Below are 27,404 nucleotides of genomic sequence, written 5' to 3' on the forward strand. Positions count from 1 at the left end.
TATATTGAGCATTTTTACAGAATTTGTTGCTTGCAAGTAAAACTTCAAGGCACGAACCACTTCCAAGTTATGTACAGACGCTCCTTCTTAGAAGAAGTATTAGGACATAGAGAAGGAACAACAATTTCTTGATTAATATTCTTATTTGAAACAACCTTGGGAAGGAAACCAGGTTTAGTGCGCAAAACCACCTTATCAGAATGGAAGATAAGATAAGGCGAGTCGCATTGTAACGTAGCAAGCTCAGAAACTCTTCGATCAGAAGAGATAGCAACTAAAAACAGAACTTTCCAAGATAGAAGCTTAATATCTATGGAATGCATGGGTTCAAACGGAACCCCTTGAAGAACATTTAGAACTAAATTCAAACTCCATGGCGGAGCAACAGGTTTAAACACAGGCTTGATTCTAACTAAAGCCTGACAAAACGACTGAACGTCTGGGACATCCGCCAGACGCTTATGTAGTAAGATTGACAAAGCAGAAATCAGTCCCTTTAAGGAACTAGCTGATAATCCCTTCTCCAATCCTTCTTGGAGAAATGACAAAATCCTAGGAATCCTGATCTTACTCCATGAGTAACCCTTGGATTCCACCAATAAAGATATTTACGTCATATCTTATGGTAAATTTTCCTAGTGACAGGCTTTCGAGCCTGAATCAAGGTGTCAATGACCGACTCAGAAAATCCCTGCTTAGATAAAATCAAGCGTTCAATCTCCAGGCAGTCAGTTGCAGAGAAATTAGATTTGGATGTTGGAATGGACCTTGAATGAGAAGGTCCCGTCTCAGTGGCAGTTTCCACGGTGGCAGAGATGACCTTTCCACCAGATCTGCGTACCAACTCCTGCGTGGCCACGCAGGCGCTATTAAGTTTACCGAAACCCTCTCCTGTTTGATTCTTTCAATCAGACGACGTAGGAGAGGAAAAGGAGGAAACACATAAGCCAGGTTGAACGACCAAGGTACTGCTAGAGCATCTATCAGTACTGCTTGAGGATCCCTTGATCTGGACCCGTAACAAGGAAGTTTGGCATTCTGACGAGATGCCATCAGATCCAATTCCGGTGTGCCCCATTGATGAATAAATGCCGCAAACACCTCCGGATGGAGCTCCCACTCCCCCGAATGAAAAGTCTGACGACTTAGAAAATCCGCTTCCCAGTTCTCTACTCCTGGGATATAGATTGCTGATAGATGGCAAGAGTGAGTCTTTGCCCATCGAATTATCTTGGAAACCTCTATCATCCCTAGAGAACTCTTTGTTCCCCCTTGATGATTGATATATGCCACAGTCGTGATATTGTCCGACTGGAATCTTATGAATTTGGCTGAAGCCAGCTGAGGCCACGCTTGAAGCGCGTTGAATATTGCTCTCAGTTCCAGAATATTTATTGGTAGTAGGGACTCCTCCTGAGTCCAAACACCCTGAGCCTTCAGGGAATTCCAGACTGCACCCCAGCCCAAGAGGCTGGCGTCCGTCGTCACTATGACCCATCCATGCTAGTTACATTGTGCCACTCTACACCAATTTAAAACCCTCAGTTTCGAGCCAACCACTCCATTCAGTGGCTCTGCTGCCATCTACTGACCATCAAAGTTATTACACTTTAAAAACATTACAAAAATTAAAAAAATGAAACTATGTACTTAAATTTGATTGCCTATACAGTGTATTTATGCAGACCAGTTCATTACACTTACAGAATTAATGCAGAATTTATACAGACCAGTTTATTACACTTACAGAATTGATCAATTCATTAAACATTTTATGGATAGACTATTTAACCCCTTAGTGACCAGACCACTTTTCAATTTGTTGACCATCTGGGACCAAGGCTATTTTTGCATTTCTGCGATTTTTGTGTTTAACTGTAATTTTCCTCTTACTCATTTACTGTACCCACACATATTATATACCGTTTTTCTCGCCATTAAATGGACTTTCTAAAGATACCATTATTTTCATCATATCTTATAATTTACTATAAAAAAATTATAAAATATTAGGAAAAAAAGAAAAAAAAACACTTTTTCTAACTTTGAGCCCCATAATCTCTTACACATCTACAACCACCATAAAATACCAATGCTAAACAGTTTCTAAATTTTGTCTTGAGTTTAGAAATACCCAATGTTTACATGTTCTTTGCTTTTTTTGCAAGTTATAGGGCAATAAGTACAAGTAGCACTTTGCTATTTCAAAACCATGTTTTTTCAAAATTGGCGATAGTTACATTGTAACACCAATATCTGTCAGGAATCCCTGAATAACCCTTCAAATGTATATATTTTTTAAAAGAAGACAACCTAAGGTATTAAACTTGGGGTATTTTGACTTTTTTCATGAAACCATTTTACCACCAATCTATGCCAAAGTTTGGGGGGGGAAAAAAAATAATTAGATTTTTTGACAAAATAGCAATTTAAGAATACATTTACTGATAAAATGTTAAGGGTTACTGCCAAATAACACCCTAATATGTCTTCAGTAGCATCTCCTGGGTACAGTGATACCACCCATGTATAGGTGTGTCGGGTTCTCTGTGGGCTAAAAGCCCTTATTTTTAGAGAGCGCATTCCAGTTTTTCAACTTGGAATTTTCACATCGGTCATCATGCACCCATGTCCTATTTGGGACATTTCTGAAGCTGGCCAATGGAATTTACCCCCATCAAACCATATATTTTTGAAAAGTAGACACCCTAGGGTATTTCAAATGCTGGTATTTTAACACTTTCCATGCACTAATTTAACCACCAGTCTTTGTCAAACTTTAGGGTAGTCATTTTTTTGTGTTATTTTTCACACACATTGTACTTTAGGCATGGATTTTCAGTTCCTGTTATGTGTTACTGCCAAAAACCACCTCAATATGTGTTCAACAACATCTCCTGAGTACAGTGATACCACCCATGTATAGGTGTGTCGGGTTCTCTGGGGGCTAAAAGGCCTTATTTTTAGGTAGCGCATTCCAGTTTTTCAACTTGGAATTTTCACATCGGTCATCATGCACCCATGTCCTATTTGGGACATTTCTGAAGCTGGCCAATGGAATTTACCCCCCATCAAACCATATATTTTTGAAAAGTAGACACCCTAGGGTATTTCAAATGCAGGTATTTTAACACTTTCCATGCACTAATTCAACCACTAGTCTTTGTCAAACTTTTGGGTAGTCATTTTTTTGTGTTATTTTTCACACACATTGTACTTTAGACATGGATTCACAGCTCCTGTTATGTGTTACTACCAAAGAAGACACCAATATGTGGTCACCAACATCTCCTGAGTTCAGTGATACCACCTATGCATAGGTTTGGTGGCTTGTTTGGGGTGTCCAATGCCAAATGTCTGACATGCGTTTGTGATTTTTTTTCACATTTAACATATTTTCTTTGCCTATCGTCTTTTTGGGGGTCTTTTAACATACCCCAATTTATTTGTTTTCCATTAATGTGCATATATTTGAAAAGTTGACACCCCAAGGTATTGTATATGGTGTGCTTTGATGCCTTTGAAGCAACCGTTTTAGCCCAAAAAAATTGGAGAAAGTGTATGGTGGTTATTTTTCAATTTTAATTTTTACAGACACATTGCTTTTGGACTATGATTTAGGAGAGATTGTTGTAAGTTATTGCAAAAGAATACTTCAGGTTGTTTTCTGCAAGGCACCCTGAGTACACCTATGCCCCCCATGCATAGGTTTGCCAGGATATTTTGAATGTTATGTTACAATTTTATGACTTGTGATTTTAGTTATTAACAATGAGAGTATTTCTTCTGATAGGCCTATCTTTAGTTTGGGGCCTATCACATACCCCACTTTTATTTATTGCCATGAAAGTGTATATTTTTGAAATGTTGACACCCCAAGGTATTGTATATGGTGTGCTTTGATGCCTTTGAAGCAACCGTTTTAGCCCAAAAAATTGGAGAAAGTGTATGGTGGTTATTTTTCAATTTTAACTTTTAAAAACGCATTGCTTTTTGACTATGATTTAGGAGAGACTGTTGTAAGTTATTGCAAAAGAATACTTCAGGTTGTTTTCTGCAAGGCACCCTGAGTACACCTATGCCCCCCATGCATAGGTTTGCCAGGATTTTGGGAAGGTTATGTTACAATTTTATGACTTGTGATTTTAGTTATTAACAATGAGAGTATTTCTTCTGATAGGCCTATCTTTAGTTTGTGGCCTATCGCATACCCCACTTTTATTTATTGCCATGAAAGTGTATATTTTTGAAATGTTGACACCCCAAGGTATTGTATATGGTGTGCTTTGATGCCTTTGAAGCAACCGTTTTAGCCCAAAAAATTGGAGAAAGTGTATGGTGGTAATTTTTCAATTTTCATTTTTACAGACACATTGCTTTTTGACTATGATTTAGGAGAGACTGTTGTAAGTTATTACAAAAACATACTTCAGGTTGTTTTTTGCAAGGCACCCTGAGAACACCTATGTCCCCCATGCATAGGTTTGACAGGGGTTTTGGTTAAAAAACAAACAAAAAAAAAAAAACAAAAAAAAAAACCAGGCCCAATTTTAGAAAAAAATAGAGTAGTGAAATGTAAAAATCTGGCACAGTAAAAGTAAAAAACCCCAAAAAACATCTAACAGTAAACATAACCAAAAAAAAATAAAAAAAAAAAATATATATATATAACAGCAAATGTATTTATTTTTTTAAAAATTGACCATTGTATGGTACCCGCTTGAAGCAGTCCCCAATGCAGAGTGCAGGCTGTCCAGGGCAATCAGGACAGTGATATATGGTGTCCCTTCTCTTCCCCCTCTTGGTACAGACTCTGCATTTTTTTTGTGGTTTCTGCTTTGTGGCAGTAGGGGGGGATTTTAAAAATAAAATGAGTAGCCCCAACTCTGCTCTCTCCCATCACCGCCCGGGGAGCAGGTGCATCATGGTACAAAATCCCTGTAATAATCTGGAGCTGAAACTGTAAAAAAGTTTTTTTTTAACTCTGGGGTTTGCTTTTTTGAACAACAAAAAAAGAGTTGTGGGTTGCAATCTGCATTAGGTAAATTGCAACCTTTTTTGTACCAGGCCCTTGTCTTCCGCATAATTAGGTAGGGCTGCAGCAGCTGATCAGCCAGATCAACCCCACCCATATGCCGGTTATAAGACTTGATGCACACTGGCTTCCTTATGATCTCAGCTCTGCCACGTACAGAAACCGCCACCGTCCTCTCTGTGTGGATGGTGGTAAGAAGGTATACATCCTTCTTGTCTCTGTACTTAAGTGCCAACAGCTCCTCTTGGCGCAGAGCTGAGGTCTCCCCCCTTCGTAGCCGGGTGCGTACAAGTTGTCCTGGGAAACCTGCGCGGTTCTTTTTAATTGTACCGCAAGCTACTGTATCAAAGCAATACAGTAGCTTGAACAAAAGGACACTTGTATAAAAATTGTCTAAGTACAAGTGATACCCTTTGTTCATTAGGGGTAATATCAGGTCCCAGACAATCTTGCCAGTGGTTCCCATGTTCTGGGCAACCTGGAGGGTCAAGGTGGCTATCCTTTCCCTCATACACCCGGAAGGCCTGAGTATACCCAGTCTCACTGTCACAGAGCTTATACACCTTTACCCCATATCTGGAGCGTTTGGAAGGAATATACTGCTTGAATCCCAGCCTTCCCTTATACTTCATTAGGGATTCATCAACGCATATATTCCTTCCAGGTGTATAAGCCTTTGCAAACCTGGCAGAAAAGTGGGTTATCAGGGGGGCGGATTTTATACAGCCTGTCAAATTGGGGATGCTCCCTAGGGGGGCACAGGCTGTTGTCGCTGAAGTGCATGAAATGCAGAATCATTTCATACCTCTTCCTCAACATAGACTGGGAGAAAATGGGGGTAGAGCAGATGGGGCTACTACTCCAGTAGGAGCGAATGGAGGGTTTCTTTATGATGCCCATCAGCATAGTCAATGCCCAGAATTTTTTGAATTTTGGCACATTGATGGGGGCCCATTGCTGCTTTGCCAAATATGTTCCAGGCTTTGCAGCACGGAACTGATGGGCATATAAATTAGTTTGGGCGACAATGTTCCCCAATATATCATCGCCCAGAAACACTTCCAAAAACTGCTGGGGGCTAAAACCTGCCACATCTATATTTATGCCAGCATTTGCTGTGAAGGGTGGGATATCTGGCCTCTGGAGATGAGGCGTTACCCACTCTTCAGCAGCAATGGCAGCAACACGCCTCCTTCTGGCAGGGGGCTAGCAGACACAGATACATCACTATCAGTTGAGACTGCATCTAGTGATGTATCTGAGCATATGGCAGGGTCAAAATTGGGGTCTGAGTCAGACATAGAGGCATCTGACTCTGACGCAAGGATGGCATACGCCTCCTCAGCACTATATCTTTTCTGTGACATTTTTGTATCTGTCACAGAAAAAAATTACTAAAAAAAATTAAATTAACTAAATTAATTAACTAAATTAACTAGCAAAAAAGTACAGCTATGCTACTGCCAGTGATTTATAGCGATCACTGGCAAGCTAGGGGTTAATGGCTCTGAAAATTAAATTAACTAAATGTTTCTGAAAAGAGCCTTTGGGTTTTTAAAAAATTACAACAAATTAACCCCTAAAAATGCACAGACAGCAAAATGCAGCAAAAAAAAGTGCAGCTATGCTACTGCCAGTGATGTATAGTGATCACTGGCAAGCTAGGGGTTAATGGCTCTGAAAAGAGCCTTTGGTTCTATATTTTTTAACAAATAAAAGAAATAAATCTCTCTCTCTGCTAAATACAGGTCTCTCTCTCTCTCCAACAAAATGGCAAGTGAGGAGAGGGAGGGAGATCCACACTGATCATAGTCAATATTTACAAATATTGACATGATCAGACAAATGGGGTATTTTATTATTATTTTTTTTTTTTTGGGTGGGAGGCTCAGATTGGGTGACCCTAGCTTGCCCCTATGATGATGCAGGCTAGGGACACCCCCAGAGGCCCCATGATGCACTGGGCATCGCCATCTTGGATGCCTAGTGAAGGGGGAGGGGGGGCTATTTGGGCTTTTTTTTAATTTTATCCGTTTTTTTTTTAATTTTATTTATTATTTTACAACTAACTAAGTGCCTCGACCCACCGAGGCACTTAGCACACAAGCAGAGCATCGGAAGCGTGTCCGATCGCTTCCGATGCTCTGAAACACTGCCGGGCTCCACGTGGAGCAAAACCGGAAGTGATCACTCATGGGGGAGTGATCAATCCGGTCCCGGCACTCGGCAACAGTATTGCAGGATGCCTAGACATCGAGGCATCCCTGCAATACTGTTAGAGCAGCTGGAAGCGATTTCGATCGCTTCCAGTGCTCTGTTTAACCGACGACGTATGCCATACGTCCTCGGTCGTTAAGTGCTTTTTTTTTTTTGAGGACGTATGGCATACGTCGTCGGTCGTTAAGGGGTTAAATGTCAATTTCATTAAATATATTTACAATGTATTCATGTTAAAATTGATTTTTTCCTTAAAGTATTTTTCACAAAAATCCCTTACAGAAAATTTTTACAAAAATTTTTTTTTAAAAAAATTGACCAATCAAAGTTTCTATTGAGCCCATTAGGTTCCATGCTCCCTAGTTCAAATATCCAGTACATTTCTTTTTGTTTCAATATTTTTTTCTCTGTTACTGCCGTTTCTCTGTGGACCCACACTGTCTATTACTTGCCATCTTAATTGGCTTATCTGGTGCCCACATTTTAAGAAATGGTGGGACACAGGGGCTTCAAGATTTTTAAACCGTATGTTAGAGCGATGCTGGCATATCCTGTCCCTGACCATACGGGTAGTTTCCACTATGTAGATTAGGGAACAGGCACATTTTATGAGATAGATGACATATCTTGACTCACACGTATAGTGTTCTCTTATCTCATATTTCTTCCCATTTCTTGGGTGGAAAAAATATTTTCCTTTAATTATGAAGTGACAACTCATACATCCTAGACATGGGAATGAACCTTTACTTTTTTTTACCTAGGAGTGTCTGTCTTTCCTGTTTCTTAGGCCCTACATCTGTACTAGTGAGTTGGTCTCTTAAATTTTTTACTCTTTTGTAAGCCATTAATGGTGGAATTTTAAAAATCTCCAATTCCTTGTTACACTCTCTTAATATGTGCCAGTGTCTCTTCACAATACATTTAATTTCTTCACTGATAGGATTGAACTGTGTGACTAAAATCAACTTATCTTCTTCTGCCCTTTTTCCTGTCCTTTGTTCCCTAGTCCTCATACTACTAGTATGTTTATCAATTAATGTACTTGGATATCCTCTATTTAAGAATTTTTTCTGCATTTCTTTCATTCTTATTTGCTTTATCTCAGGATCTGTTACAATTCTATCCACCCTTAGCAGTTGGCTCTTGGGTAGGGAGTCCACTAGCCCTCTAGGATGAAAGCTGTTATAGCTCAGTAATGTGTTTCTGTCTGTTTCTTTATTATACATATCAAATATTAACTTATTTCCTTCTTTCATTACTCTAGTAGCTAGAAAGGTTACTGACTCCTCACTCCATTCCATTAATTTCATTAACAAATTCTATAAGGGACTCAACGCTGCCCCACCATATGCCAAACACATCGTCTATGAATCGCCACCAGGTGGCTCCGTATAACTGGAATTTCTCATTTTCATACACAACTCTTTCCTCTATTTCATTCATAAACAGGTTGGCATATGATGGGGCAACGTTGGTCCCCATAGCTGTCCCTTTCACCTGGATATACCAATCATCTTGGAATAAAAAATGGTTCCAATAGAGGATAAGCCTCAATAGATCCTCAATAAATTCAACTTGTAGATATTCACTTTACACACCTTTTTAACTATTCCAATCCCTGTCTCATGTTTGATAGCCGTGTAGAGGCTTTTTACATCCATAGTATAAAGTAAAAATGTATCTGATTCTAAGCATAGATCCTTGGCTTTATTCATAAAGTCTCCTGTATCCTTCAAATATGATGATATTAGTGTTACCTCTGGCTGTAATATTTTATCTAGGAATATTGAAATATTAGTTAAAGCAGAATTTACACTGGAGACTATGGGCCTCCCTGGTGGTCTAGCTAAATTCTTATGTACAGTATAAAAAATTGGGTTCTTAGGCTCCTTGTTAAACAGATATTCCCTCAATTTCTTATCTATCACCCTGTTATCAAAGGCTCTATTAAGTGTTAATTCAATTTCTTTCTGGATTTTATTTACAGGATTGTAATTTCATTTCTTGTATGTTTCCTATGTTTCCTCATCCATGAGTTGATTCTCTATTTCATTAATGTAGTATGTTCTATCTAACACTATGGTAGCTCCGCCCTTATCTGCTTTTTTGATAGTAAGTTCCCTAGATTTACCTTTCAGTTCTTTAATTGCCTTATATTCACCTTTTGTTAAATTAAACCCTGTAATTTTGTTCTTATATTGTCTTTAAGTTTCTCCTTTCATTTTTGCTTTTTAATTCCTCTATATCGTTACAAATGTGTTGACACTATAATTATTAGTAGGTGGATTAAACATACTTTTATTTCTTAATGACAAATCTTTTAATTTCCAATCAGTTTCAACACCTTTTGTTCCAAATTCTATATGTTTATTTTCATGAAACCATATTTTCAATTTAATATTCCTAAAAAACCTCTGCAGATCTTTATTCAATTCAAAAAAATTAGTAATTAAAAGATTTGTCATTAAGAAATAAAAGTATGTTTAATCCACCTATTTTTTTGTAAAAATTTTTTTGTAAAGACTATTTGTAAAAATTTTCTGTAAGGGATTTTTGTGAAAAATACTGTAAGGAAAAAAATCAATTTTGACATTATGAATACATTGTAAATATATTTAATGAAATTGACATTTAAATAGTCTATCCATAAAATGTTTAATGAATTGATCAATTCTGTAAGTGTAATGAACTGGTCTGTATAAATTCTGCATTAATTCTGTATGTGTAACGAACTGGTCTGCATAAATTCTGAATTATTAGATTGAGTAAGGATACACTGTATAGGCAATCAAATTTAAGTACATAGTTACATTTTTGTAATGTTTTTAAAGTGTAATAACTTTGATGGTCAGTAGATGGCAGCAGAGCCACTGAATGGAGTGGTTGGCGCGAAACTGAGGGTTTTAAATTGGTGTAGAGTGACACAATGTAACTAGCATGAGTAAGAGTGGCAACACTCGAAACGTCGCTATTTTATGTCTGTAATCTAACAGAAAATAAAGATAATTTGAGAAAATAGTGCTGTGGACAAGACTGTTTGTACTATTGTGATTGGGGGACCGTGGCAGAGTCCCTGTCTTCACGAGCACTAATATCCGGTTTGTTGCTGTACTGCCAAGTTGCTACAGTGTCACTATGACCCATGCTGGCCTGCGGAAGCACATTCCCTGGGACAGATGATCCTGTGACAACCACCAAAGAAGAGAGTCTCTGGTTTCTAGATCCAGATTTATCCGAGGAGATAAATCCGCATAATCCCCATTCCACTGTCTGAGCATGCACAGCTGCAGTGGTCTGAGATGTAAGCGAGCAAACGGCACGATGTCCATTGCCGCTACCATTAATCCGATGACCTCCATACACTGCGCCACTGATGGCTGAGGAGTGGACTGAAGTGCTAGGCAAGTAGTTAGGATCTTTGACTTTCTGACCTCCGTCAGAAAATTTTTCATGTCTACCGAGTCTATCAGAGTTCCTAAGAAAGGAACTCTTGTCAGTGGAACTAGTGAACTCTTTTGTATATTCACCTTCCACCCGTGAGTACTCAGAAAAGCCAACACAATGTCCGTGTGAGATTTGGCTAGCTGGTAATTTGACGCCTGAATCAAAATATTGTCCAGATAGGGCGCCACTGCTATGCCCCGCGGCCTTAGCACCACCAGAAGGGACCCTAGCACCTTTGTGAAGATTCTGGGAGCTGTGGCCAACCCGAAGGGGAGGGCCACAAACTGGTAGTGTTTGTTCAGGAAGGAGAACCTGAGAAACTGGTAATGATCTCTGTGGATAGGAATGTGAAGATACGCATCCTTTAAATCCACGGTGGTCATATATTGACCCTCCTGGATCATTGGTAAAATTGTTCGTATGGTCTCCATCTTGAACGATGGGACTTTTAGAAATTTGTTTAGACTTTTGAGATCTAAAATCGGTCTGAAGGTTCCCTCTTTTTTGGGAACCACGAACAGATTTGAGTAAAACCCCTGTCCCTGTTCTAATTTTGGAACTGGGCAGATAACACCCATGGTATATAGGTCTTCTACACAGCTTAAGAACGCCTTTCTTTTTGTCTGGTCTACAGACAAACGTGAAAGATGAAATCTCCTTCTTGGGAGAGAATCCTTGAATTTTAATCGATACCCCTGGGTCACGATTTCTAATGCCCAAGGATCCTGAACATCTCTTGCCCAAGCCTGAGCGAAGAGAGAAAGTCTGCCCCCTACTAGATCCGGTCCCGGATCGGGGGCTGCCCCTTCATGCTGTCTTGGTAGCAGCAGCGGGCTTCTTGGACTGTTTACCTTTATTCCAGGTCTAGTTAGGTCTCCAGACTGACTTGGATTGTGCAAAATTCCCCTCCTGCTTGGTAGCGGAGGAGGAAGTAGAGGATCCACCTTTAAAGTTTCGAAAGAAACGAAAATTATTCTGTTTGGTCCTCATTTTAACCGTCTTGTCCTGAGGAAGGGCATGACCTTTACCTCCAGTAATGTCGGAAATGATCTACTTTTGTTCAGGTCCGAACAGGGTCTTACCCTTAAAAGGAATAGCTAAAAGCTTGGATTTAGTTGACACATCAGCAGACCAAGACTTAAGCCATAACGCTCTACACGCTAAAATGGCAAAGCCTGCATTCTTTGCCGCTAATTTAGCCATTTGGAAAGCGGCATCTGTAATAAAAGAATTAGCAAGCTTGAGAGCCTTAATTCTATACAAAATTTCATCTAATGGGGTCTCAACCTTAAAAGACTCCTCTAGAGCCTCAAACCAAAAAGCTGCAGCAGTAGTTACTGGAACAATGCACGCTATAGGTTGTAGAAGAAAGCCCTGATGAATAAATAATTTCTTTAGAAGACCCTCCAATTTTTTATCCATAGGATCTTTGAAGCACAACTGTCCTCAATAGGTATAGTTGTACGCTTAGCCAGGGTAGAAATAGCTCCCTCCACCTTAGGGACCGTCTGCCAGGAATCCCGAATGGTGTCAGATATGGGAAACATTTTCTTAAAAGTAGGAGGGGGAGAGAACGGAATGCCTGGTCTATCCCATTCCTTAGTAACAATGTCCGAAATTCTTCTAGGGACTGGAAAAACATTAGTGTAAGTAGGGACCTCTAGATATTTATCCATTTTACACAATTTCTCTGGTGGGATGACAATAGGGTCACACTCATCCAGAGTCGCTAAAACCTCTCTGAGTAACAAGCGGAGGTGTTAAAGCTTAAAGGGACATTGCATCCAAATTTTTTATTTTGTGATTCAGATAGAGCATGCAATTTTAAGCAACTTTCTAATTTACTCCTATTATCAATTTTTCTTCGTTCTCTTGCTATCTTTATTTGAGAACGAAGGCAGCTAAGCTTTTTTTTTTTATTCAGAACTCTGGACAGCATTTTTTTTATTGGTGGATGAATTTATTCACCAATCAGCAAGGACAACCCAGGTTGTTCACCAAAAATGGGCCAGCATCTAAATTTACATTCTTGCATTTCAAATAAAAATACCAAGACAATGAAGAAAATGTGATAATAGGAGTTAATTAGAAAGTTGCTTAAAATTTCATGCTCTATCTGATTCACAAAAGAAAAAAATTGTGTTCAGTGTCCCTTTAAACTTAAAGGCCGTCACATCTGAGTCTGTTTGAGGGAACATCTTTCCTGAGTCTGAAAGCTCTCCCTCAGACAGCAATTCCCCCACCCCCAATTCAGAACACTGTGAGGGTACATCGGAGATGGCCAATAAAGCATCAGAGGGCTCAGCATTTACTCTAATACCTGACCTGCCACACTTACCCTGTAAACCTGGCAGTTTAGATAATACCTCTGTAAGGGTAGTAGACATAACTGCAGCCATATCTTGCAGGGTGAAAGAATTAGACGCGCTAGAAGTACTAGGCGTCGCTTGAGCAGGCGTTAAGGGTTGTGACACTTGGGGAGAATTAGATGGCATAACCTGATTCTCTTCTGACTGAGAATCATCCTGAGACATACTTTTATCACCTAAAATATGTTCTTTGCAATGTAAGGCCCTTGCAGTACATGAAGGACACATATTAAGTGGGGGTTCCACAATGGCTTCTAAACACATAGAACATTGACTTTTCTCAATGTCAGACATGTTAAAACAGGCTAGTAATGACCACAAACAGGCTTGAAAACACTTTATTTAGTGAAAAAAAATAATCTGAAAAACGGTACTGCGCCTTTAAGAGAAAAAAAGCATACAAAGTCTTCCAAAACTGCTCTAAAATGTTATAATTATCCCAATTTTAGAATATATGTGTGTTATCTTGCTAGCTAGGATTGCACCACAAGAAAAGTTATGCTTAACCCTTAATGGGCAAAAACGTTACTCAAAAAACGTTATGATTAACCATATCAACCCCCTGCACCTTGCCACAGCTCTGCTGTGGCGCCTACCTGCCCTCAGGGGTCTGTAAAAACACTAACCCTTCGATTAGGCCAAATCTTTCCTTTGAGGCCCACCGGAGCTTGTTGCTTGCATAGGGAATTCAACTGCGCATCTGAGGCGCAAAATTAGGCCCCGCCCATCTACATCGATGTCTCTCTGCCTTGTAAAAACCGCTCTAAAGAGGTCTAGAGCCTAGCCATGTGGGTTTCTATATACCCAGGTCTTAAAAAAGCCATGTGAACCCTCCAGTGCCATCAAAGTAAAAACGTTTGCTTTACACAAAAAAAGTTAATTGCCTCCCAAACCTAAAATCGTTTTGTCTCCAACAAACATTATGTCCTCAGTGTCAACCATTTTTTCAGCCCAACATACAGGTCCCAGTAATACCCTTCTATGTCACATGTAGGATTACTGCTTACCCCTTCCCATATGGGAATACGGTCAGCCAGTTCTGAAATAACACAGTCTATCCATAAAAAAATGACTGAACATACCTCAATGCTAGTAGCATGAAAAACGCTCCTCACACTGAAGTTTCTTAAGTACTCCTCAGCCATTCTGTGGGAACTTCTCTGGATCTTAGTGACAACTGCTAAGATCATCAGTCTCCAGACAGAAATCTTCATCCATCTGCTGCCTGAGAAAAAATAGCACTCACCGGTACCATTTAAAATAAAAAAGTCTTGCTTGAGAAAATAAAAACTATCATATTTATCACCTCTTCCACTTTACCCTTCCTATTACTTAGTAGAGGCAAAGAGAATGACTGGGGGGTGGAGTCAAGGGAGGAGCTATATAGACAGCTCTACTGTGGTGCTCTTTGCCACTTCCTGTTAGCAGGAGGATAATATCCCACAAGTAAGGAAGAATCCGTGGACTTGTCGTATCTAGTAAAAGAAACAAGCAATATAAATTTAAAAACAGTTAATCAAAAAGGTTATATAACAAGTCCAAAGTTTCTAATGAACCATACACTGTGAATGGAGGAAGAGTAAGTAATGTAAATACACTGCTGCTTGATTTTGAACGTCTGTGTTACTTAAAGGGACAGTTCACTGTAATATTGTTTTTCCCTGAATGTGATCCCCCATAACTTATTATACCAGCTGCAGATTACAAAATGTATAAGAAATTGTTCATTTATGCTTCTTTTTGCAAAATAAATAGCTGGATTTGCTCTTTTAAACCACAACCCATCAAAAGAGGCTTGGTGACAGATCAGATTTCGTTATTACTCAAATGCTTCCCTTTCTTATCACTGTCTCTGTACAATACTTAGAACTATTGAAATGAACATTTTGGAGCTTTATCTATTTCACCTCCCACTGTGAGTGTAATTTCTTTTGCTGGCTGTGTTTACATAGTTACTCAATAGTTTATACCTAGGTACAGAAACTTTCAGTATAAGTAGGGATACTACAGGCTAAATCAGCTATTTCAAATGCCAATATAAAGGCTAAGGGGATATTTCGAAACAATTTAACACACTCAAGCGGGTAAAATGGATCATTGGGAACAAATTAAAGGAGAGAACGTTTTGGGCTAAACTGTCCCTTTAAGTACCAATGAAAAGTGCAGACAGCTCACTAAGAAATAACAGTTACCTTGCATTGTTCCATAGTGTGATGCATAAAGTTTGCAATTGTATCAAAAGCCTGTTCCAGATTCCCATCATCCTCTCCTTCCTGCTGGGGATACAAACATTTTGCAGAAATACTTAAAACTTAATATTGATAAAATTGTCCCTGTAATATTATAAGCTCCAGTGAAGGCAGCCATGGTCCTTACAAGCAGTATTTATTAATAACCACTTGCTACAGCACAGGGTGATAATTATATGGCATGTAAGGATATGCTGATATGCATGTAAGGATATGCATGTAAGGATATTCTGATATGCATGTAAGGATATGCATGTAAGGATATTCTGATATGCATGTAAGGATATGCATGTAAGGATATGCATGTAAGGATATGCTGATATGCATGTAAGGATATGCTGATATGCATGTAAGGATATGCTGATATGCATGTAAGGATATGCTGATATGCATGTAAGGATATGCTGATATGCATGTAAGGATATGCTGATATGAATGTAAGGATATGCTGATATGAATGTAAGGATATGCATGTAAGGATATTCTGATATGCATGTAAGGATATTCTGATATGCATGTAAGGATATTCTGATATGCATGTAAGGATATTCTGATATGCATGTAAGGATATTCTGATATGCATGTAAGGATATGCTGATATGCATGTAAGGCTATGCATGTAAGGATATGCTGATACGCATGTAAGGATATGCTGATACGCATGTGAGGATATGCTGATACGCATGTGAGGATATGCTGATACGCATGTGAGGATATGCATGTGAGGATATACTGACATGCATGTGAGGATATGCTGATACGCATGTAAGGATATGCTGATACGCATGTAAGGATATGCTGATACGCATGTAAGGATATGCTGATACGCATGTAAGGATATGCTGATACGCATGTAAGGATATGCTGATACGCATGTAAGGATATGCTGATATGCCAGCTGTCTGAAATGACAGTCTGAAATAAAAATGCAGAACTTAATAGACATAAATGTCTGGGATTACTGTTTTCTAAAAATCAGAAAAATTGCGCTATTATTTTACATGTGGTCTGAGTGATGTGCTGAATACGTTTTATCCTTTAGCTACCACACATATGAACTAAATCACTTACATGGTGTATTGGAATCATCACTGACTTTACTTTATTCACAGATTAGACTCACTGCACTCTGATTTGTTATAAATGTCAGTTTTAGGATTCAGCTAGGGAGTGGTGTGGCGTTTTTGCCAGGATTCACTCTATGAGGACACTGATATGCCGTGTGTCACAGACAAGCTACGGACAGTGCTAATATTAAGGTAAAGGGTCATATGGGCTTGATCTGAGGTCTGATGTGACAAGTGGTTAATAGGATAACAGGTTTGACTTCCTGAAATTATTTTATGCATCAGATGGGGCTAGACCACTGGTTTTCAAACCCGTCCTCAGACCTCCCCAACAGGCCAGGTTTTCAGGATTACCTTGGATGAGAGCAGGTAAAGTAACCATGTTTACTAATCAGCTGATTATTTCACCTGTGCTCCAGTTCAGATATCCTCACAATCTGGCCTGTCAGGGAGGTGAGGACAGGTTTGAAAATCAGTGGTCTACAGATATCACTTAAACAAGTAAAGATCTTGATATTTCCACATCCCTGAGTGCAAATTACACACTTAAAGGGAAATTAAACCCATTTTTTTGTCATGATTCAGACAGAACATACAATTTTAAACAACTTTCCAATTTACTTCTATTATCTAATTTGCTTAATTCCCATGGTATTCCTTGTTAAAGAGATAGTGGAGTATGTGTTTGCAGCACGACAAGACAGGAAATAGTGCTGCCCTCTAGTGCTCTTGCAAATGTATAATATTCTTGCAAAACTGCTACCATATAGTTCTACAGACACGTGCACGCTCCTGAGCGCACATCCTTGCTTTTTAACAAAACATAAAAAGAGAACAGAATGTAATAGAAGTAAATTAGAAAGTTGTTTAAAATGACATTCTCTTTTAAGCATGAAAGAAAAAAATTAAATTTTCATCTGTTATCAAATGTCCTTCAGGAGCAGCAATGCGGTACTGGGAGCTAGCTGCTGATTGGTGGCTACACATTTATGTCTTGTCATTGGCTTGTCATGTGTCCAGCTAGCTCCCAGTAGAGCACTGCTTGTCTGGAGCGGACATTAACTATGAGTGTAACCCCTCTGCAGGAATTAAACACAGTGAAATAATAAACTGCTCTAACACAAACAGTATTTTATTTCTGCCCTTTAAGGATCATGGAGAGACAATTCACTATAGGACATATTTTACTGACCTGTGTAACCTCCTTACTTTCCGGTTTTCTACACATTCTGGGCGTTGCTTTGTATCCTGTGCTCCAGTCCACTTCTCTGCTTTTCACTCGATGTAGCACCTCCAGACCAAGCTCGGCAGTTTGTCTTAAAGAGTCTTCCATCCTTCTGTATCTATTCTCCATTCCCATTTTCTATGGGTAAAAAAGGCACTTGTAACTATCTGATGTAGTTATTACATTGGCCATGAAACAATGAGCTAGTAATATAAAATGCTAACTTATGTCTAGCTAAACAAAATAAACTTGCAACATCGTTTTATTATTTATTTTGCCTATTTTCCTGTAGTTTAACTGAACATTTTGGGTGAGACGATTCTGTGTCCTATTTGGCCACAGCAGGATAATACAATATACTGTGAAACAATGCAAGTTTTGTTAATAAAATGACAGCGGCTAGCTATGTCTACTCCAGAAACAAGTCTGGAATGGTCTCCTTCAAAAACAAGTGCTGCAAACAAAGTGTTAATCTATTTAGAAAGTTTCCACAATTGGTTTATACATTTTTGCAATACCACACATAAGTATTAACTACAAGATTTTAAACAAACATAAAAAAACATTTTCTTCCACTTGATACTGTGTAATTATATATAATTAATTATTTTTAATCTCCTATAGAGATATAGTCTACTAGATTGTTTGGTTTGCTACAACAGATTCACCAATAGTTTACTATACATCTTCAGGCCAGCAAGTTGGTTGCTAAAAATATACAAGTCACAAGTCGAGTCATTGAAGCAACTTGAATCAGAGTCAATCGACTCAAGTCTACATCACTGGCACATACTAGGTGCTCAATACACATTACAAGAGCCTTCTTCTAATCTGTGTCTTGCACTGATGAGAATCTGTACTCTTGAAAGTGGCAGTGTGTACACACAAAGCTTACTCTGGAAAGTGTTTGCACAAGATTGCAGACATCCCAACCTGTAAAAACTCATTTCAGGGAGGTGGCTTCACCAGCTACTGCGCAGTGTGCTGTGCCCCCCCCCCCCCCCCCGTTATATAATGGACACATGGAAACCCTAAATAAGAGACTTATTAAAGTAGCTTCCCACTAAACTCACATAAAAAAGTAGCTTTATTGCACAACCACATACAACAAACCTATTTTCCAGTGATCGTATGCTTGTTGAATGCTAAACTATTTTAGAATACGAAGTTTAATTACGTTCAGCGAATAAGGTAGTATTTGTGTTTTATTTTATTAAAATCAGTGGGGCTTTTTGGTTACTGATGCATTCTTTGAGGGTTCCATAGCTTCCTAGCTTGTGAAGTACTCAGTATAGTATTTCCTGTACGACTTTCGGATTTTGTGTATGGGAGCGTGTGTGATTTTGAGTTTGAGGGGCTATTTGTAATTATGTTTCTTACTCACAGTAGAGTCAGTTTAATAAGGACCTGACAGCAGGGGTGTCTATCTCCTCTCCCTCACAGGCGCGCATTCTCTTTGCCCTCTTCTCAGTTCTCACTCAGCTTATGCTGCAGCCAATGTTGACTGCTGCTGATTCTCCTCCTCCCCCAAGAGCCTTATCGCCGCCTCCAAACAGCAGGAGGGAGGGTGGCAGACAGGCAATACACTGAAAATAAAGCCAGACTTGCTGTGACAATACCTTCCTGCTCGATGACGTCACTGCAACTACAGGCATTCCTTAAAGCAGTGATTTGCAACCTTTTTTTTGCCGTGACACACTTTTTACATTAAAAAATCCTGCGGCACACCACCATCCCAAAATTTTACAAAATGACACATTGTAGCCTAATACAGGAGATATATATATATATATATATATATATACACACACACACATACTGTATATACACACACACTGTACTGTGCTGTCATGCCATGCCTCCTACAAACTATACATGACATATTGACATTCATTCACAAACAATCATAATGATTGTCTGTGAATGAATGTCAATGTCATGGTTGTAAATGATGCCTGATGAGCCTGTCACATACCTCCCAATATTTCAAAATTTGAAAGAGGGACACCCCCGCACTGTTGTCAGTCTGCCGCGGCACACTGGTTGAAAAACACTGCCTTAAAGAAACACTGTTTCCGGATTTGGGCAACGTTGGATCATGGTATTGTAGTTTCAGGGAGATTGCATTTCATTTGTGGACATCAGGGAGACTCCCTGAACCTCAGGGAGAGTTGGGATGCCTGAGATTGGAAAGTGCCAGTGTGTTTGCACAAGGCTTTATGCTAGAATGTACCAGTGTGTTTGCACAAGGCTTTATGCTGGAATGTACCAGTGTGTTTGCACAAGGCTTTATGCTGGAATGTACCAGTGTGTACATACAAGGCTTTACCCAGGAAAGTGCCAGTGTGTTTGCACAAGGCTTTATGCTGGAATGTACCAGTGTGTACATACAAGGCTTTACCCAGGAAAGTGCCAGTGTGTGCGCACAAGGCTTTATGCTAGAATGTACCAGTGTGTACATACAAGGCTTTACCCAGGAAAGTGCCAGTGTGTTTGCACAAGGCTTTATGCTAGAATGTACCAGTGTGTACATACAAGGCTTTACCCAGGAAAGTACCAGTGTGTTTGCACAAGGCTTTATGCTAGAATGTACCAGTGTGTTTGCACAAGGCTTTATGCTGGAATGTACCAGTGTGTACATACAAGGCTTTACCCAGGAAAGTGCCAGTGTGTGCGCACAAGGCTTTATGCTAGAATGTACCAGTGTGTACATACAAGGCTTTACCCAGGAAAGTGCCAGTGTGTTTGCACAAGGCTTTATGCTAGAATGTACCAGTGTGTTTGCACAAGGCTTTATGCTGGAATGTACCAGTGTGTACATACAAGGCTTTACCCAGGAAAGTGCCAGTGTGTGCGCACAAGGCTTTATGCTGGAATGTACCAGTGTGTACATACAAGGCTTTACCCAGGAAAGTGCCAGTGTGTGCATACAAGGCTTTATGCTGGAATGTACCAGTGTGTACATACAAGGCTTTACCCAGGAAAGTGCCAGTGTGTGCGTACAAGATTGGAAAGTGCCAGGGTGTGCGCACAAGGCTTTATGCTGGAATGTACCAGTGTGTACATACAAGGCTTTACCCAGGAAAGTGCCAGTGTGTGCGTAAAAGATTGGAAAGTGCCAGGGTGTGTGCACAAGGCTTTATGCTGGAATGTACCAGTGTGTACATACAAGGCTTTACCCAGGAAAGTGCCAGTGTGTGCGCACAAGATTGGAAAGTGCCAGTGTGTTTGCACAAGGCTTTATGCTGGAATGTACCAGTGTGTGCATACAAGGCTTTATGCTGGAATGTACCAGTGTGTTTGCACAAGGCTTTATGCTGGAATGTACCAGTGTGTGCATACAAGGCTTTATGCTGGAATGTACCAGTGTGTTTGCACAAGGCTTTATGCTGGAATGTACCAGTGTGTTTGCACAAGGCTTTATGCTGGAATGTACCAGTGTGTTTGCACAAGGCTTTATGCTGGAATGTACCAGTGTGTTTGCACAAGGCTTTATGCTGGAATGTACCAGTGTGTTTGCACAAGGCTTTATGCTAGAATGTACCAGTGTGTTTGCACAAGGCTTTATGCTGGAATGTACCAGTGTGTTTGCACAAGGCTTTATGCTGGAATGTACCAGTGTGTTTGCACAAGGCTTTATGCTGGAATGTACCAGTGTGTTTGCACAAGGCTTTATGCTGGAATGTACCAGTGTGTTTGCACAAGGCTTTATGCTAGAATGTACCAGTGTGTTTGCACAAGGCTTTATGCTAGAATGTACCAGTGTGTTTGCACAAGGCTTTATGCTAGAATGTACCAGTGTGTTTGCACAAGGCTTTATGCTGGAATGTACCAGTGTGTTTGCACAAGGCTTTATGCTAGAATGTACCAGTGTGTTTGCACAAGGCTTTATGCTGGAATGTACCAGTGTGTTAGCACAAGGCTTTATGCTAGAATGTACCAGTGTGTTTGCACAAGGCTTTATGCTGGAATGTACCAGTGTGTTTGCACAAGGCTTTATGCTAGAATGTACCAGTGTGTTTGCACAAGGCTTTATGCTGGAATGTACCAGTGTGTGCATACAAGGCTTTATGCTGGAATGTACCAGTGTGTTTGCACAAGGCTTTATGCTAGAATGTACCAGTGTGTTTGCACAAGGCTTTATGCTGGAATGTACCAGTGTGTTTGCACAAGGCTTTATGCTGGAATGTACCAGTGTGTTTGCACAAGGCTTTATGCTGGAATGTACCAGTGTGTTTGCACAAGGCTTTATGCTGGAATGTACCAGTGTGTTAGCACAAGGCTTTATGCTAGAATGTACCAGTGTGTTTGCACAAGGCTTTATGCTGGAATGTACCAGTGTGTTTGCACAAGGCTTTATGCTGGAATGTACCAGTGTGTTTGCACAAGGCTTTATGTTGGAATGTACCAGTGTGTTTGCACAAGGCTTTATGCTAGAATGTACCAGTGTGTTTGCACAAGGCTTTATGCTAGAATGTACCAGTGTGTTTGCACAAGGCTTTATGTTGGAATGTACCAGTGTGTTTGCACAAGGCTTTATGCTAGAATGTACCAGTGTGTTTGCACAAGGCTTTATGCTAGAATGTACCAGTGTGTTTGCACAAGGCTTTATGCTAGAATGTACCAGTGTGTTTGCACAAGGCTTTATGTTGGAATGTACCAGTGTGTTTGCACAAGGCTTTATGCTAGAATGTACCAGTGTGTTTGCACAAGGCTTTATGCTAGAATGTACCAGTGTGTTTGCACAAGGCTTTATGCTAGAATGTACCAGTGTGTTTGCACAAGGCTTTATGCTGGAATGTACCAGTGTGTTTGCACAAGGCTTTATGCTAGAATGTACCAGTGTGTTTGCACAAGGCTTTATGTTGGAATGTACCAGTGTGTTTGCACAAGGCTTTATGCTAGAATGTACCAGTGTGTTTGCACAAGGCTTTATGCTAGAATGTACCAGTGTGTTTGCACAAGGCTTTATGCTAGAATGTACCAGTGTGTTTGCACAAGGCTTTATGCTGGAATGTACCAGTGTGTTTGCACAAGGCTTTATGCTGGAATGTACCAGTGTGTTTGCACAAGGCTTTATGCTGGAATGTACCAGTGTGTGCATACAAGGCTTTATGCTGGAATGTACCAGTGTGTTTGCACAAGGCTTTATGCTGGAATGTACCAGTGTGTTTGCACAAGGCTTTATGCTAGAATGTACCAGTGTGTTTGCACAAGGCTTTATGCTGGAATGTACCAGTGTGTTTGCACAAGGCTTTATGTTGGAATGTACCAGTGTGTTTGCACAAGGCTTTATGCTAGAATGTACCAGTGTGTTTGCACAAGGCTTTATGCTAGAATGTACCAGTGTGTTTGCACAAGGCTTTATGCTGGAATGTACCAGTGTGTTTGCACAAGGCTTTATGCTGGAATGTACCAGTGTGTTTGCACAAGGCTTTATGCTGGAATGTACCAGTGTGTTTGCACAAGGCTTTATGCTGGAATGTACCAGTGTGTGCATACAAGGCTTTATGCTGGAATGTACCAGTGTGTTTGCACAAGGCTTTATGCTGGAATGTACCAGTGTGTTTGCACAAGGCTTTATGCTAGAATGTACCAGTGTGTTTGCACAAGGCTTTATGCTAGAATGTACCAGTGTGTTTGCACAAGGCTTTATGCTGGAATGTACCAGTGTGTTTGCACAAGGCTTTATGCTAGAATGTACCAGTGTGTTTGCACAAGGCTTTATGCTGGAATGTACCAGTGTGTTTGCACAAGGCTTTATGCTGGAATGTACCAGTGTGTTTGCACAAGGCTTTATGCTGGAATGTACCAGTGTGTTTGCACAAGGCTTTATGCTAGAATGTACCAGTGTGTTTGCACAAGGCTTTATGCTAGAATGTACCAGTGTGTTTGCACAAGGCTTTATGCTAGAATGTACCAGTGTGTTTGCACAAGGCTTTATGCTAGAATGTACCAGTGTGTTTGCACAAGGCTTTATGCTGGAATGTACCAGTGTGTTAGCACAAGGCTTTATGCTAGAATGTACCAGTGTGTTTGCACAAGGCTTTATGCTGGAATGTACCAGTGTGTTTGCACAAGGCTTTATGCTGGAATGTACCAGTGTGTTTGCACAAGGCTTTATGTTGGAATGTACCAGTGTGTTTGCACAAGGCTTTATGCTAGAATGTACCAGTGTGTTTGCACAAGGCTTTATGCTAGAATGTACCAGTGTGTTTGCACAAGGCTTTATGTTGGAATGTACCAGTGTGTTTGCACAAGGCTTTATGCTGGAATGTACCAGTGTGTTTGCACAAGGCTTTATGCTGGAATGTACCAGTGTGTTTGCACAAGGCTTTATGCTGGAATGTACCAGTGTGTTTGCACAAGGCTTTATGCTGGAATGTACCAGTGTGTTTGCACAAGGCTTTATGCTAGAATGTACCAGTGTGTTTGCACAAGGCTTTATGCTAGAATGTACCAGTGTGTTTGCACAAGGCTTTATGCTAGAATGTACCAGTGTGTTTGCACAAGGCTTTATGTTGGAATGTACCAGTGTGTTTGCACAAGGCTTTATGCTAGAATGTACCAGTGTGTTTGCACAAGGCTTTATGCTGGAATGTACCAGTGTGTTTGCACAAGGCTTTATGCTAGAATGTACCAGTGTGTTTGCACAAGGCTTTATGCTAGAATGTACCAGTGTGTTTGCACAAGGCTTTATGCTAGAATGTACCAGTGTGTTTGCACAAGGCTTTATGCTAGAATGTACCAGTGTGTTTGCACAAGGCTTTATGCTAGAATGTACCAGTGTGTTTGCACAAGGCTTTATGCTAGAATGTACCAGTGTGTTTGCACAAGGCTTTATGCTGGAATGTACCAGTGTGTTTGCACAAGGCTTTATGCTGGAATGTACCAGTGTGTTTGCACAAGGCTTTATGCTAGAATGTACCAGTGTGTTTGCACAAGGCTTTATGCTAGAATGTACCAGTGTGTGCGCACAAGGCTTTATGCTAGAATGTACCAGTGTGTTTGCACAAGGCTTTATGCTAGAATGTACCAGTGTGTGTGCACAAGGCTTTATGCTAGAATGTACCAGTGTGTTTGCACAAGGCTTTATGCTGGAATGTACCAGTGTGTTTGCACAAGGCTTTATGCTAGAATGTACCAGTGTGTTTGCACAAGGCTTTATGCTAGAATGTACCAGTGTGTTTGCACAAGGCTTTATGTTGGAATGTACCAGTGTGTTTGCACAAGGCTTTATGTTGGAATGTACCAGTGTGTTTGCACAAGGCTTTATGCTGGAATGTACAAGTGTGTTTGCACAAGGCTTTATGCTGGAATGTACCAGTGTGTTTGCACAAGGCTTTATGCTAGAATGTACCAGTGTGTTTGCACAAGGCTTTATGTTGGAATGTACCAGTGTGTTTGCACAAGGCTTTATGCTAGAATGTACCAGTGTGTTTGCACAAGGCTTTATGCTAGAATGTACCAGTGTGTTTGCACAAGGCTTTATGTTGGAATGTACCAGTGTGTTTGCACAAGGCTTTATGTTGGAATGTACCAGTGTGTTTGCACAAGGCTTTATGCTAGAATGTACCAGTGTGTGTGCACAAGGCTTTATGCTAGAATGTACCAGTGTGTTTGCACAAGGCTTTATGCTGGAATGTACCAGTGTGTTTGCACAAGGCTTTATGCTAGAATGTACCAGTGTGTTTGCACAAGGCTTTATGCTGGAATGTACCAGTGTGTTTGCACAAGGCTTTATGTTGGAATGTACCAGTGTGTTTGCACAAGGCTTTATGCTGGAATGTACCAGTGTGTTTGCACAAGGCTTCATGCTGGAATGTACCAGTGTGTTTGCACAAGGCTTTATGCTAGAATGTACCAGTGTGTTTGCACAAGGCTTTATGCTGGAATGTACCAGTGTGTTTGCACAAGGCTTTATGCTAGAATGTACCAGTGTGTGCGCACAAGGCTTTATGCTAGAATGTACCAGTGTGTTTGCACAAGGCTTTATGTTGGAATGTACCAGTGTGTTTGCACAAGGCTTTATGCTGGAATGTACCAGTGTGTTTGCACAAGGCTTTATGCTGGAATGTACAAGTGTGTTTGCACAAGGCTTTATGCTAGAATGTACCAGTGTGTTTGCACAAGGCTTTATGCTAGAATGTACCAGTGTGTTTGCACAAGGCTTTATGCTGGAATGTACCAGTGTGTTTGCACAAGGCTTTATGCTGGAATGTACCAGTGTGTTTGCACAAGGCTTTATGCTGGAATGTACCAGTGTGTTTGCACAAGGCTTTATGCTGGAATGTACCAGTGTGTTTGCACAAGGCTTTATGCTGGAAAGTGCCATTGTGTGCGCACAAGAATGGAAAGTGCCAGGGTGTATGCACAAGGCTTTACGCTACAAAGTGCCATTGTGTGCACACAAGATTGTAAAGTGCCAGGGTGCATGCATGAGGCTTTATGCTGGAAAGTGCCAGTGTGTTTGCACAAGGCTTTACTCAACTCAATCAAGTCCTCCCTGGATACAAACATGGCAGCAGGGTCAGATTAGCAGTACTATTTGAGCTGCAGCTAAAGTGCTAAACGTAGATATCTAGATATGTATCTGGATGCTCCACCTAAGCAATCTTCCTTCACTTCCTACTAACTGTGTCTGGATTTTTTTCCTTAAAGGGACAGTCTACTCCAGAATTTTTATTGTTTAAAAAGGTAGATAATCTCTTTATTACCCATCCCCCAGTTTTGCATAACCAACACTGTTATATTAATATACTTTTTACCTCTGTGATTACCTTTTATTTAAGCCTCTGACAACTGTCCACACCATTTTTTCAGTTCTTTTGACAGATTTGCATTTTAGCCAATCAGTGCTGACTCATAAATAACTCCAAGGGAGTGAGCACAATATTATTTATATGGCACACAAACTAGCGCTGTCTAGCTGTAAAAAAATGTCAAAATGCAGTGGCCTTCAATGGCTCAGAAATTATCCTATGAGCCTATCTAGGCTTAGCTTTCAACAAAGAATATCAAGGGAACAAAGCAAATTCGATTATAAAAGTAAATTGTAAAATGTATTAAAATTGCATTCCCTATCTGAGTCATGAAAGTTTAATTTTGACTAGACTGTCCCTTTAAAGGTAGAGACTTGGAGTAAAAGACTTGAATACATCACTGGTATGTGTTGTCCCTCCGACAAGGGTTTAAACTCTGTACTGTACATAAACTCTTTACAGTATACTATTATTAATTAAACATCACTTCCTGTGTCATTGCTGTCTGTATATGAAGCAGCACAGATGGACCTAGAGTCTGGCGTGCGGTGGGCAGTAATGAAAGGTCCTTAAATACATATTTATCTGGCACTGAGAAAAAAAGGGTTTGACTCCCTTGTAAAAATGTTCATTTCCTTTTTAAATAATGTTAAAACGTTGTACTAGATATAATGTATATCAACAAAACTTTATTAAGCTGTCAGTGTAATTACTTCATCCATGAGTGCTCTTGTGACTGACCTGTTAGCCAGGAACCTCAGCGACAGCACAGCAGAGGGAGGGAAGAAGGACAACGTAATGGCTCATGTTTATATCTAGGCTCAGTAGGGGGGCACGTGACACTACACAGCACAGCCGGAAATACGGGCGTTACAAACGCGTTACACACGTGTTGTTGCATGTCGGGAATTGTAGTTATTAGCTGTTTTCTAATACAGTCTCCTTCAGGAAAGTTACCTCAGATAAAAAGCACTGCTGTACTCATGTCAGGTGACTTGTTTATTTTCTGCTGTTAAAATATCATGTTTTACAA

General features: G+C 40.1%; 1 protein-coding gene across 2 annotated transcripts in view; it reads right to left on the reverse strand.

Annotated features, from left to right (window-relative positions):
* AKIP1 (A-kinase interacting protein 1) overlaps positions 1 to 27,196 on the reverse strand; it is a 64,317-nt gene extending 37,121 nt beyond the window's left edge. Inside the window, exons 1-3 of one of the 2 annotated variants that reach the window (XM_053720606.1) lie at positions 27,113 to 27,196; positions 17,577 to 17,747; positions 15,261 to 15,341 (exon numbers count right to left, since the gene is read on the reverse strand). In XM_053720606.1, coding sequence (XP_053576581.1) covers positions 15,261 to 15,341; positions 17,577 to 17,744 — 249 coding nt within the window. In that variant the 5' untranslated portion in view covers positions 17,745 to 17,747; positions 27,113 to 27,196. Of the gene's footprint in view, positions 1 to 15,260; positions 15,345 to 17,576; positions 17,748 to 27,112 lie in introns of both variants that reach the window. The other variant, XM_053720604.1, reaches the window with a different exon arrangement.
* Between the last annotated feature and the right edge of the window lie 208 nt (positions 27,197 to 27,404).

Source organism: Bombina bombina, chromosome 7 (assembly GCF_027579735.1).
Source record: "Bombina bombina isolate aBomBom1 chromosome 7, aBomBom1.pri, whole genome shotgun sequence".
NCBI classification, from domain to species: Eukaryota; Metazoa; Chordata; class Amphibia; order Anura; family Bombinatoridae; genus Bombina; species Bombina bombina.